At 38.5% G+C, this 12713-nt stretch overlaps 1 protein-coding gene across 3 annotated transcripts in view; it reads left to right on the forward strand.

Annotated features, from left to right (window-relative positions):
• adcy2a (adenylate cyclase 2a) overlaps nt 1-12713 on the forward strand; it is a 44916-nt gene that overhangs the window by 2996 nt on the left and 29207 nt on the right. For 2 of the 3 annotated variants that reach the window (XM_044034510.1, XM_044034512.1), the window contains exons 1-2: nt 668-1271; nt 4300-4497. In XM_044034510.1, the coding sequence (XP_043890445.1) occupies nt 741-1271; nt 4300-4497 (729 nt within the window). In that variant the 5' untranslated portion in view covers nt 668-740. Of the gene's footprint in view, nt 1-667; nt 1272-4299; nt 4498-12713 lie in introns of those variants that run through there. The other variant, XM_044034513.1, reaches the window with a different exon arrangement.

Genomic DNA, 12713 nt, shown 5'->3' on the forward strand with positions numbered 1-12713 from the left:
CAGTAAATCACTGATCTACACCTGTTTATGTTAAAGAAAATGATAGTAAGCAAAGTTGTTAGAGTTCTGACACTTACGATTGATCAATAGAGTGCTGTGATATGAGCACATTTCTGATAATTCCTTTTCTGTTGACATTTCAGAAAATCCGATTTTAAGCCTGGAATCAGGCTGCTCAGCCACAGGGTGAATCTTCAGTATTAAAGATTGATTTAGAGCAGAAAAGAGGAACAGTACTACACAGCTTACCCTAGGACTTTGTTAAAAACAATTAAAAATAGATTTTCTGATTGATTCGCACATATCGCACAAATCTAAAATTTGCTTTTAAGTTGATAGCTTAGTCGATGATTCCTCCTTTCTATACCTCTATTTTTATGCATCTGCTATTAATTCACCATGAACTTGAGAGCTTTTACAACACTGTTTTGGGCTCAGTATTTCCTTAATCCTGTGTTTCTCAATTCAAATCATTACATGACATCAGCATCAGAATGTATTCAGCATAAATGTTGGTCTGGTTATTTCTCCTCTCCTCTCTCACTTGCCGACTTCTCCCTGCTGCTGCACCTTCTTTTTCCCCCTCCCTTCCCCCTTAGCACTCCCCTACTCTACTCTCGCTCCCTCCCTCCCTCCCATTCACTTCCCTCCCACTTTTCTCTCTCAGTCTAAAGAGCACTCTGTCTCTGCATTCCCTTCATTTCCCACTCCAACATGTTGGCAGAAGGAGAAAGAGGAGGATGCTGCGCTCTACCCTTAGTGCGTTCTTGCCACCTCTCCGGCCAGCGCACAATTTCTCTGACTCCGACTCAGCTTCAGCTTTTAGTTGTCTCTGCCTGAAGGACTTAAGAGAGGAGGTGGAGGAGCAGGAATCAAAGGATCCACTGGATGTCAGGAGCTTTTACAACAGGGTGCCCAACAGGACCAAAAACAGAAGAGCTGAACAAGGAAACTGCTCCTCATCCGTGGTGGAAACTAATAACTCAGCGGCGACCACCTCCTCTGTTTTCTCTCCCTCCTCTCCCCCACCCTCAGCTCCAAGATCCATGTGGCAAGAAGCAATACGGAGGAAAAGGTATTTCCTGGACCGGGCAGGCGAGTCTGGTGAGGGGGATAGAGGAGGAGGTCAGGAGAAGAGGAACAGGTCCCCGGACTGGCTGTATGAGTCCTACTACTGTATGAGCCAGCAGCATCCACTGATTGTGTTTCTGCTGCTCATAGTGATGGGAGCTTGTCTGGCTCTGCTGACTGTGTTCTTTGCTTCAGGACTGGTAAGCTTCCGATTCACAACTTACAAAGAGATGCAATTTCTTTTTTCTTAAAAGTACTTATAAACATCCAGGACAATAAAAAAATATTGATATCCTTAACATGATATGTTGTATATCCCTTATGTTTATGACTAGGACAACCAAAGAAAATCTTGATCAAATTAAATTATACTTACCATTCAAATGATGAATTGATAATGAATAAAATTGGACATTGTAAATCAAACAACAAACCGAGTAATTTCAGTGAGTTATATGATTAAACACAAAGTTGCCCAGCATCTTATTGTACAGTTTGCTTGCACTTTTTAAATGATAGATCGTGTTGATTGTGGTGTGCAAAGTTAACTCTGGACAGTCATTTCGGGGTGAGACTTAAGTTCAAAACAAATTGTCCAACCAATTGGCTAGTCAAGTGGGAGACCACTGCCCTGTATATACAGTAAGCATGCATATCATACACACAGTCACAAAAATTGGCTTTGCACACACACCCATGTCAAATGCAGTATTTGGGCTCTGCTCTCGAATCGACTCACACGTACAAATGTGCTTTTGCTTCACCTCTGTGCACACTCTCACAGCATGAGGTCCTCATCGCAACACTAATGTGAATAGAAGTGTGAGATAAAAGTGAGTGGGGAAAAGAGCCTGGTTATTGTCTGAGCTTATGGTTGACTGAACTGGAAAAAGGAAACTTGTTTTTCTCTGTCACTATTTTGAAAGGATTATTTTTGCTATAAACCTGAGAAATTCAATGCAGTTAAGGCAAGTCACTCTGTAAAATACATTGTCATTGTGGGCTTCATAAAAACAGGTAATTTGCAAATGTACATTTAATCTGAGATAACTACTAAGTACCTACTGAAACATTTGCCATTATAGTAGTATAGTAATATAACCTTATTATAGCTTAATTAAGTTTTTGCGTCAGGATAGTGCCTCTCGTCTTTGCTGAGTCAGCTGTTAAGAGGGGATTAGTCTTAAATTCACTGAAGGAGACAGAGAGCAGTGACAAACACACATTACTCTCTGGCTTACACAACTCCTCTGAACTGATATAATCAATAGAAACTATATATAGTGCAGCCATGACCAACCCAATGAAAATGAAATGGTCATCCTTAATGGTGGAGTTAAATGAGTGTAAAACGACTTAAAAATTGGCACAAGTGCAAGTATGATAATGTTGCAAATCATGTTTGATTTCTTTTTTTGACTGGTGCTGTATCCCTAGATATGTTTGTAATAGTTTGAGTAAACAATCAGCTGTCAAAACAACATTAATTTTTTTATGGAATTGTAGGGAAAGTTGACATACATCCTTTCAGGTCCAGAGAGAGAACGTGATTTGATGTGGCTTTAGATAGATGGTTGCCCAAAATGAAATTTGAAATTTCCAGTTTAATGTTTCTTACTTTTGCTGACAAATAAGCATTTCACTAAATGTGTTTTTCTTTGCTCTGTCTCTGTTCTACATTCTGTTTTTCTTCAACCCCTGTGCTGTAAATGCATGACGTTTGAAAACCCCACCCTCTACTAATCGTTCTCCGTGTCTCCATTCTTGTGCTTGTGTGATCGCTTACCACCTCACATCTCTTTTATTTTTATCATATCATCCCTTCATTCTGCTTACTGGCTGACCTAAATCCTTTGCTGTTTTTTTGAGCTCTGCTCTGGGCGAGATGCGGCTCTCTACAGCCACATCCTCTCCTGTCCCAGTGCATTGACTGCATGCATGAGAAAGAGACAGAGTGAAAGTGAGGGGTGGGGGGACTTTAGAGAGGGTGACAGAGGGAGAGGAAAGACAGAAGTGCAAAGACTAGCACTGTGAAATACGCTGGCAGAAAAACGGATAGCCAGGTCACATCTGGAAAACAAATGATGGAATGGAGCAAAATGCAGTTTCAGTGATTAGTGCTTGCAATGACAGAAAAACAGCAAATAAGACTATTTTAATTTGACATTCATGACATCTTTTACATGTGCTTAATTGCATGTGCATAGATGGGCAAATAGTGTCACTGTGAGGTCCCATCAATTAGCAAGAGTCTAAAGCTAAAAGAGCTCAGAGTGTACATTCACTTCTGTGCATTTTTTCAGATTTCCTTGCATACACCATGCGTATGTAGTGGCAGTAATGATGTGAAACTTCTGGCTTTCTTGTCCACACCATGACCCTTTTCTATCTCGTCACACCACTAGAAAAGCGTTGATGGGATGAAGCATGGCAAGAGTAGGCAGCAGAAATGACTTATTTCACTGTGCTGCTTACCTTTAAGAAACTCCTGAAATTTTTATCAGAACATTCAGATCTAAGTGTTTCAGAAAGATAGCATCAAATCTATTATGAATGGGGCTCAACTTTCTATGGGTTTTTTTTTTTGAGTTCAGTCATTTTGAAATAGTTTAGCTTTTAATTTAATGACTCGATTTTATTTTCTTTGTGCACTTTTTTATGTGATCTGGTACAAAAGAAAACAGGTTAATATGAGGCACGGAAATGTACATTTTAAAATATAGTAATAAGTGGCAGCATGAGTCTCGGAGACAAAGGAATAATCAAATACAAAAGTATAGAGTTATTCTCCATCTCAATTTTGCCTTTTTTTCCCCATCTTCACCTAAATGTGATCATTGGCATTTAGTTAGGAGTTGTGCATCACTGTACCCTTCATGCTGAAATGACTGTACAGTAGAACTTATTTTATACACTTTTAAATTGTTAGCTTCATTTACATTACTATCCTGAACAGCTAAACTTTGAACAACAGTGATGCTACAACCACTCGCAGCACTACAACAAAGGTACTTTTATTGGATGTAACTGACAGTGTTGCATTATGTTAGTGCTTGAAACATTCTCATGTTTTTTTTGTTTTTTTTTTAACCTATTCATGTCTCCATTGTTTTTTTTATTTATCTCTCTGTGGACAACTGGGCTTCTCATTATTTCTCTTTAACCTGTTGAATATTCCCTTCTCTCCTACACTCTGTTCATTTGTCTCATATCCTCCCCCCCTTTCAGAACGTTGAGGACCATATGGCCTTTGTGATCACTGTACCCACTGCACTGGCCATCTTCTTGGCTGTGTTTGTACTTGCCTGCATCGAGTCCATCTTCAAGAAGCTTCTACGTATTTTCTCTCTCGTCATTTGGGCCTGCTTGGTTGCTATGGGTTACCTTTTTATGTTTTCTGGTGGGATCATCTGTCCGTGGGATCAGGTAAGACCCATATGTATTCTATAGTTTTTTTTCTCTGTTGACAAACAAGTGGTACATTGACTTTAATGAGCTAGTTTTAAGGGTGAGATGATGGATTAGGGTCATTAAAACTAATTAGAAATGATGAACATAGTTCCCTGATATTGAAAGTACAGGGTCAGTTGTTAACACAGAGGGCATCAGTGAAATTGTATTTTATTTACTTGTTAATTTCCTTTAAATCCAGCCATGCTTTTCTATGTTGAATTAAAACATATGTGGGATTTTTTGTTAGTTTTACATTTTCTGATGGTTATCCTGCATTTGTAGAGGAATATATTGTTCACAAAACCATGAAATGGCAAGCCTTTGGGAAAAGGTAGCCAGGTAGCCAGGTAGTCAGGGTGCATGATTCACTAGAGGAAAATGTTGGCCACATACCTTCTCAGTCTGCCCTGTCCCCTGTCTCCCCTGCAGTGACTTAAAGTTGGTAGGTTAACCTACCAACTTTAAGTCAATTTTCTGAGGGTCCTTCACTGACCTACTGTTGAACTGATTATTTTGCAGCAGTGTGGTTTGCAGCATTATATGGTTAATCAACCATTGGTGTGGATTGAGTGAGTGGAACATCAGTTTATGCCTCAAAGGTTGTGAATATAATGCAAGTGATCAAACATGAAATCCTCTGTTTAATTTTTCATGTTGATTGCTGGAACTGCTGAAGTTCAGGAACTGAAATTGGAGTTCATGGTCATATTGATACAAAAGAGCAGCCAGCTGGTACAGGGGCAGACTCTCAGATGTTTGTGAGTGAAACTGCTGCCAATGTACTTGTGTAAATCAATGCATTATTCAAGCTTCTTGGGGCAGTAGCACAGGTACACTGAATATGTCCCTCTTGGACGTCTCAGTACTATGCAGCAGGACATGAGTCAGAATGCATAAAAATCCTGCTGAACCAGGGACCAGTTTGTCTGTAAAGCTTGTATGGGTTATTTTTGAGTGTGGCAGTGTAAGCACAGGAGTTGGGATTCACCTTTCACTATATATCATGAGTTAAACGAGACAAACGGATGCATCCTGCAACAGGGCTCATTGACAAACATCCCAGTACATTACGTCTTCAATATTTGAAAGCTTTACCCATTCAACATTACTTGGCGAGACAAATGTGTACTATGGGCCAATTTATCACAAAGTCGTGGCTGAAGATGTATTGATTCGCACATCGCTCTATTTATGCCATTATTTCTATCAGACTGCCATATTGAATTAACACTTTTTGTTGATAATTTTGCTGACTGTCACTGCACTGTGTGTTATACGAGTTTGCTGTCATAGTATAGATACAAGTGAAGTGAAAATTGGGGTCAAAAGATGGGCCTCCTTGGTTGCCATGGACAACACAACACAACACAAAGATACAGAGGGAAGCAAAATAAATATCAGAGTTAATTAAATGCTTTCTGGGCAGTAGCATGGAGGTAACCATGATAAGTTGGGAATGACACAGTAATTGGAGGTAGTTCTTTATGCCTCACCACCACCCTATCTATCATGTACAACTTTAGCTCATTAAGGATGTTGGCCTTTATCCCATGGCTCTCATACCAGGATTCTGCTCAATGGATGAATGCTTGTGACCATAGATACATGAACTTAGGATGTCTCTGTATGGGAGCATCACTTACTGTTGTATATTGGCTTAGTGATGAACATCAGGAAAAAGGGAATTAAATGAAATCGGTTGAACTAATTTTCCTTAAATTCTCCTTAAACTCAGTTGAGTACAAATAACACCAGAAAAGGAATGAGACATGTTTTTGGCCAGGAGACAGCAGTGAATGGTACAAATATGTTCCCTTTTTAATTAATTGTGTTATGATCCTCTTGGTAGCAACTATTTGTTGCCAAGATGTGCTGTATGTAAAGGCATGTGAAAACCCTGTCACTGGTATCATTGTATCATTAGCCCTTACTCCTAGTTTCTCAGTAATGGCTGTGTAGCATTTCAGTATGACAATAATTTGTAGAAATATTTGGCAAAAGAAAATAAGGAGAGGGGATGCTCTATTCTGCCTTTGATTATAAGACTTTTAAGAAAACATTGCTCTTTTTTCGCTTGCTTGACAAAAGTCAGTCACCAGTGGTTAGTACAGGGTTCATCAAATGTTTATCAACATACTTTACACCTATACACTCTACAATGTACACAAGTTTGGTTTTTGTAGATTAACAGTTTTGCAACCACTGCAGAAGTATCGGTTTCCAGTACCCTGTATATTTTTCTATTGAACAACCATGAGCTAATGTTATAGGTCAAGTCAGTGTTGCTTAAAAAAGCTCCTTCACTATTTGGAAGGGAAACAAATCATAAACCCTTTGTTTTTTCTGTTTTTTTTTAATATATGCAACATTTTGTGTTCATGGTGGTAATTGTTGCTGCATCTTTGAATTAGCTTAATAACAATGTTTTAGAAACAACAGATTCAATCAAGCTTGAAAGAAAAATATCCATATAAATTTAACATGATGGTTATCAGGTAAGAGGATATTTTGTCATGCATCTGAGGGAGAACATGGGATATGGAATCACTTAAGCACTGACAAAAGATAGTGCTACTGCTGTGAAGACATAGCAATTCTACATTTGAATGTAGATTGTACTGTCATTAGTAAAGTGGCTGTTTGAGCAGTCACTGTGATCTTTACATAGACTGCTGGTCATTAACCTTTTGAAGAACTCATCCCTAGAGTGATAATAAAATGTGCATGAAGACATATGTTGGACATAAAAGGCTTTGAAATAATTATGTTGGTCTAACAATAGTAGACCATGTGTGACCAATTACAGTGTCATTGGATTAAATAAACTTAGCACAAAAAGTAAGTAAATTTGTGTTTGGTCAATTATTTTTGTTGTAACAGTGCTTCTTGGCAATAAATGTTATACTGTTGGAAAGCAAAGTTTATTTTCCTTTTTAAATCGTGCCACATTTGTTAGGTAAATGCATTTGTGGGTTGAGCAGTAGAGTTGATTGTGTAGGTTGCGCCCATGAAAAATGTGCCAAATCTTCTCTGTGCACTGGAACGTTGTGTTTAGCAGTGAGTCCAGGTTTGGGTTTGGATCATAGGGTCAAAGTGTACAGAAGACATGGAGAATGCTGTGTTGATTGCTGCACCAATAGAATGACAGCTTTTGGTGGACAGTGTGATCGTGTTGGGCAGCATCTCCCTCACTGGAAAAACAAGGCCATCTCAATGCATTTCCATATGAGATTCTGCAACCAGGGGAAATCCCATATCTCCACAGTCTGGGACCAAACTCTATCCTCCGAGATGACTACACTCGCCCCCACCAACCGGGGGTTTATCATAGACTACCTCCAGAATTTGGGTATGGAGAGGATGGAATGGCCTGCCATGCAGTCCTAACCTCAACCTCATTAAACACTTCAGATTGTGCGTGCTGTACATGCCAGAGTGACCAACAAAACCACATTGGCTGACCTGCAACAAATGCTGGTAGAAGAATGGGATGCCATCCCACAGCAGTGTGTGACCAAGCTGGTGGCCAGCATGAGGAGGAGGTGCCAAGCTGTTGTGACTGTGTATGGTTCTTCCACATGCTATTGAGGCAGTTAAATGATTAAATTAATATGCTAATATGTCTCGTTTCTTCAGACTTCAATAGTCCAATCCAATAAATGACACCAAGCAGAATAGCAAAGCTGTTTGGCATTAGTGCAACTTGTATACTCAACTCCACTGTTCAACCCACAAATGCGTTTTACTTACAAATGTGGCACCATTTAGAAGTGAAATAAACAGGCTTTCCAACGGTATAAGATTGATTGCCAAGAAGCATTGTTACAACAAAGAAATATTCAAACACAAATTATCTTACTTCTAAGTTAAGATGACCATCACACACTAATGTACAGTCTATACAGCTGTTTATTTACTGTGGTCAATCAGCCTTGGCTAAAATCAGTTTTATTTTTGATATGGTTGCCATTTCAATAGAAAGGACTATATAGTCAAATTCAGATTGTCCTACAGCATTACTACACATATACTATGCCCCACCCACACGCTTGTCAGCGCAAATCAGTTTCCATAAAGCCCGCTAAATAGCTAAATGTATGTCTTCACTGCACAAAATAACGTAACTTGTGGAGCTTGTCTAAATGGCTTCATTTGTAATTGAAACATATTAAATTGTAATGCTAAATGTAATACTGTGATTTGGATAGAATTAGTCTATATTCCTATAACTTATAGCATATGCATAAATACATGTTTTCTTTTATGTACAAGGTAATCTCATGCACTATATGGAACATTCAATCTTCTCAAAATCTGGGGGCTAGTGGAATATTGAAAAAGAGTTTCAGTTCCAGAAAGCTACAGGCTGTGTTTGTGTGAAAGAGACTCACTCGCTCAGAAGTGTGTAGTGTGTCTAATACACTGATTGGAGCTCTGTGCATTTGATTTATAGCTCTCTCAACCGCTGCTGTTTTCTCTTTCTCGTCGTTTAGCAGTAGCAGCCTAAAGTTCACTACTTATTAGAAGGTAGTATTTTCTGTGTTGACATGAGCTGGATTTTTGCTGAGAGGTTGTCTATGGGATAAAATCTGTGCCATCACGAACTGAATTTGAATTATCTTCTGTATTATAATAATAATAATAATAACAACAATAATAATATCTGAAAAATAGTAATGAATAAGTGCTTTTAAAAACGTCAATTTAAACCAAATGCATTGGTTTGAATATTGCAATACATTAGAAAAATTCAAATACAATTTTTCTGCCCCACTTAAAGGCTCTTGACTCTGTAGCATTGACTCTGTGGCTAAAGCAAGGAGCCGAGAGAACCCGGGCGCGATATCCAGTGAGCAGCGGCTTAACTCTCACGTGTGTAATAAAATCATAACATGTATTAAATTCAGTTCCTGGTGACACAGATTTTATCCCATTGGTTGCACACAAACAGATTTATTCTTGAATAGTCCCCATGTCATTTAAGATGCCACTAATTGCAAATAGAAAACTGCTTGTATGAATATTTTTAGAATAAATATAGATATTTAGGATTTAACTAACAAATAAACCTCAAGTATGTTAAGACCAACCCTCATGCTTGAGGGATCTAAGGATACGAAGAGTGTAAAATGGCAAATTCCTTTCAGAATAGAGCTGCATGCTGGTTTTTAAGTGTTCATGAGGGATGCACCGATACCACTTTTGTGACTCGGCACAAGTATGATAGATAAATAAATTTGAGTACTTGCCAATACTTAATGTAGTACTTAATGATACCATAATATCATTAAAAAAATGTATTTGCCTCACTTTTACCTTTTGATACTATTGCCACAAAACATTCATGCTCCATTCCAAAAGTGCTACTGAATTTGCACTCTGTAAGTGAACCCATGTTATCGTTTGATATTGGCTGCAAGCACTTTGTGTTGCGAGGAGTTGCAGGCTAAAAAGCTGCATGTGTGTGTCTCCTGTGTGCTGTATTTGGTTGCACAGTTAATACTAGATTCCTTCCCTTGCCCTCAAACTTAGCAGATTTAAAAATGTTCATGAAAACAGGTTGTGTGAATTAGGTGAAGTAGTGAAGTTAGTGAGTAGCACTTTTTTCTGATTTTGTCCTTATGATTAATGATGAAATGCCTTTAAAATTCCAGAAATTCTGAATAAATAGATGTTTAACTTTAAGATATATATAAGTTGGAAAAAATGGTTGGAAGGTGTATTTGTTTACTGTCGTTCATGATTCATGTTCTACACTGGTTTGTTGGACTATGTCTCAATAATGATCTTATTTGGGCTGGGCATCTTCATTATACATGACAAAAATATATTAATCAATGAAATCATGTAAGCAAGTCTATGAGAAAATGACCTTACTTCTTACTAAGTTTACAACTTTTCTTGCAGAATTTGTGGTTAGCTTCAAGTCTTCAACACTTCACGCCATTTTTGTAAAGTATGGTTCCATTTGGAGCAAAATAGGTGATAAAGCGTAAAGAGTATAGTTTAGGGCATGGCTGTGTTGAAAATGATGGTGTATGCACATGCAGCAAGATTCACTCCACAGTTCAAACTTAATCTTCTGGTTTCAAAAACCGAACATGTTACTGGAAAACTCTGGGCTTCAAAATGGCAGTTAAAACACAATGTTTATGATAATACAATGAATTGCCACTTGGCTGTAACCTAAAGCTTCATCAAATAATTAAATATCCTTTTCTTGACCTTAATGTCTTTTCTTCAGTGGCATGAAGGAGTTTCTGCACATAGGGACACGGTGAGCTGTCCAATTAATTACAGTATACTGTGTTGACATCCTCATAGAGACCCTGAGTGAACTACATATGGCACAGTACACACCGCATGCTGTCAGGTAAAAGAAATCTTACAAAGGCTTCAGATTTTCCCTCAGCAGTGTTTTTCTCTTCATCACCACTGTGACTTTAGTTTGTATACATTACACTTTCAATTTTCAAACCTGGAATCAATCGGATGCTTATCCTCTCCCCACAAAGCCTTCTCTCTTTGCTGACGGTGGAGAGAAGGGCTTATCTGTGTGGTCCAGTCCTCTCTGAGAGATGTCTGGATTCTGCCTCAAACCCCACCCCCCCCCCTTTTTTTTCTGTCTCGATTACACTCCCTTTCTGTCACACACATGCACACAAAGACACACATGCGCCTTTTGTAAGTATTCAGCCAGTCTCATTAACCTTTAAAGCAAAGGTGGGGTTATTGGCACTGGTGACAGTAAAGGCCTTCCAGCCCTGGAAGGTAAAGAGGGGTAGATGACACGCATAGGATTGGAACTCCTGAAGGGGAAAATGGGTAGTAAAGGACCAAGACAGGAAGAGAATGAAAGTGAGAGGCTACATGTGTGTGGAGGAGTAGAGTAAAATTAGGTCAAAGTCTTGAGTCTAGAAATATGATCAATGACAACCATAATCATATTTCTTTGTTTCTCTAAACCCTATGGGATTAGAGAAACAAATCAAGCACTTATTAATCTCAAAGCTGTCGTGCATAGTTTTCAAATATAAAGAAATGTGGAAATAATAGCCTGTTTTCAAATGAATGACAACCAAATAGGCAGGAAAAATAACCACAAAAATCACTAAAGGTTCTGCAGCTTCAGCTTTGCATCTTTACAATGAATTGGTTAACCAGTATTTCTTTTCTAAAATTAAGTAATACCTGTAATTGAAATGGAATCTTTTATGGGAAAGTAGCAGCCTGACACATACAGTAAAGGCTCACAAAAGGACACAGCACTCTACTGTAAATCTAGCCTGTAAACTAATATCTGCCATAGACTGGATTGATGGCCTGATGTAATCTGGTACTCTATCTTTATAATTTGTTTCATAAAGCCTCCTTGGTGTCATTTTCAAGGAATTAAGTCATGGAACAGAAGCAGAGTTGATTGTACCATGATACCACAAAAGCCTTCTCCATTTAATTGTAGAGGGTCCTCATGTGCTTGCATTATCCACCATGAAGAAAAGATTCTTACTGGTTTATTACTGCATCATGTATTGAGTAATTCTGGCTCACTCAGCAGGTGTCACCCCCCTGCAGCCTCTCCATTATCCTTGATATAGTTCTTCATTATTAGGTTAGCAGCATTGAATTTCAGACGTTCATTTTGAGAAAGACTTTCTAGACTGTAAGCAAATAATGGTGCCTTTCTAGACTATATCTGGCAGCAATTAGCAGCTCTCTGTTGTATTAGGAAGTAAGCTAATACTTATGGCATAGTGAATAAATCAGCCAGAGAAGAGAAAGATGCTCTTTTGCTAAATTTCTCAGCAGATCCTCTATTTGAATCCTGAAACTTTACAATGGTGGGGTTTTTTTGGTAACACGGTACATTTAGGAGCTGCTTCTTTGATCTTGAATTGAGGTTACTGCACCCAGCTTGCCACCATCATGACAGCTCAATCTCACACCACCGTCAGATCCACTCCACAGCTGTATTTTTAAGTTTTATCATTTGCATCAAACTATAAAGCAGTGACTCACCCTGCTATTTTGCTAGATGTTAATGTTGTTTCACGAAAACTGTATTGCTGCAATGTCTGTGTTCTTTTCAGGCTGCCTCAAAAACTCATCTGCTCTGCCTTGCAAAGCATTTGGATCCTAAATCTTGTTTCCAGCATTATTGGACCATAACATTGAGAGAACAAAATGAG

The sequence above is a fragment of the Solea senegalensis genome, linkage group LG9 (assembly GCF_019176455.1).
Source record: "Solea senegalensis isolate Sse05_10M linkage group LG9, IFAPA_SoseM_1, whole genome shotgun sequence".
NCBI classification, from domain to species: Eukaryota; Metazoa; Chordata; class Actinopteri; order Pleuronectiformes; family Soleidae; genus Solea; species Solea senegalensis.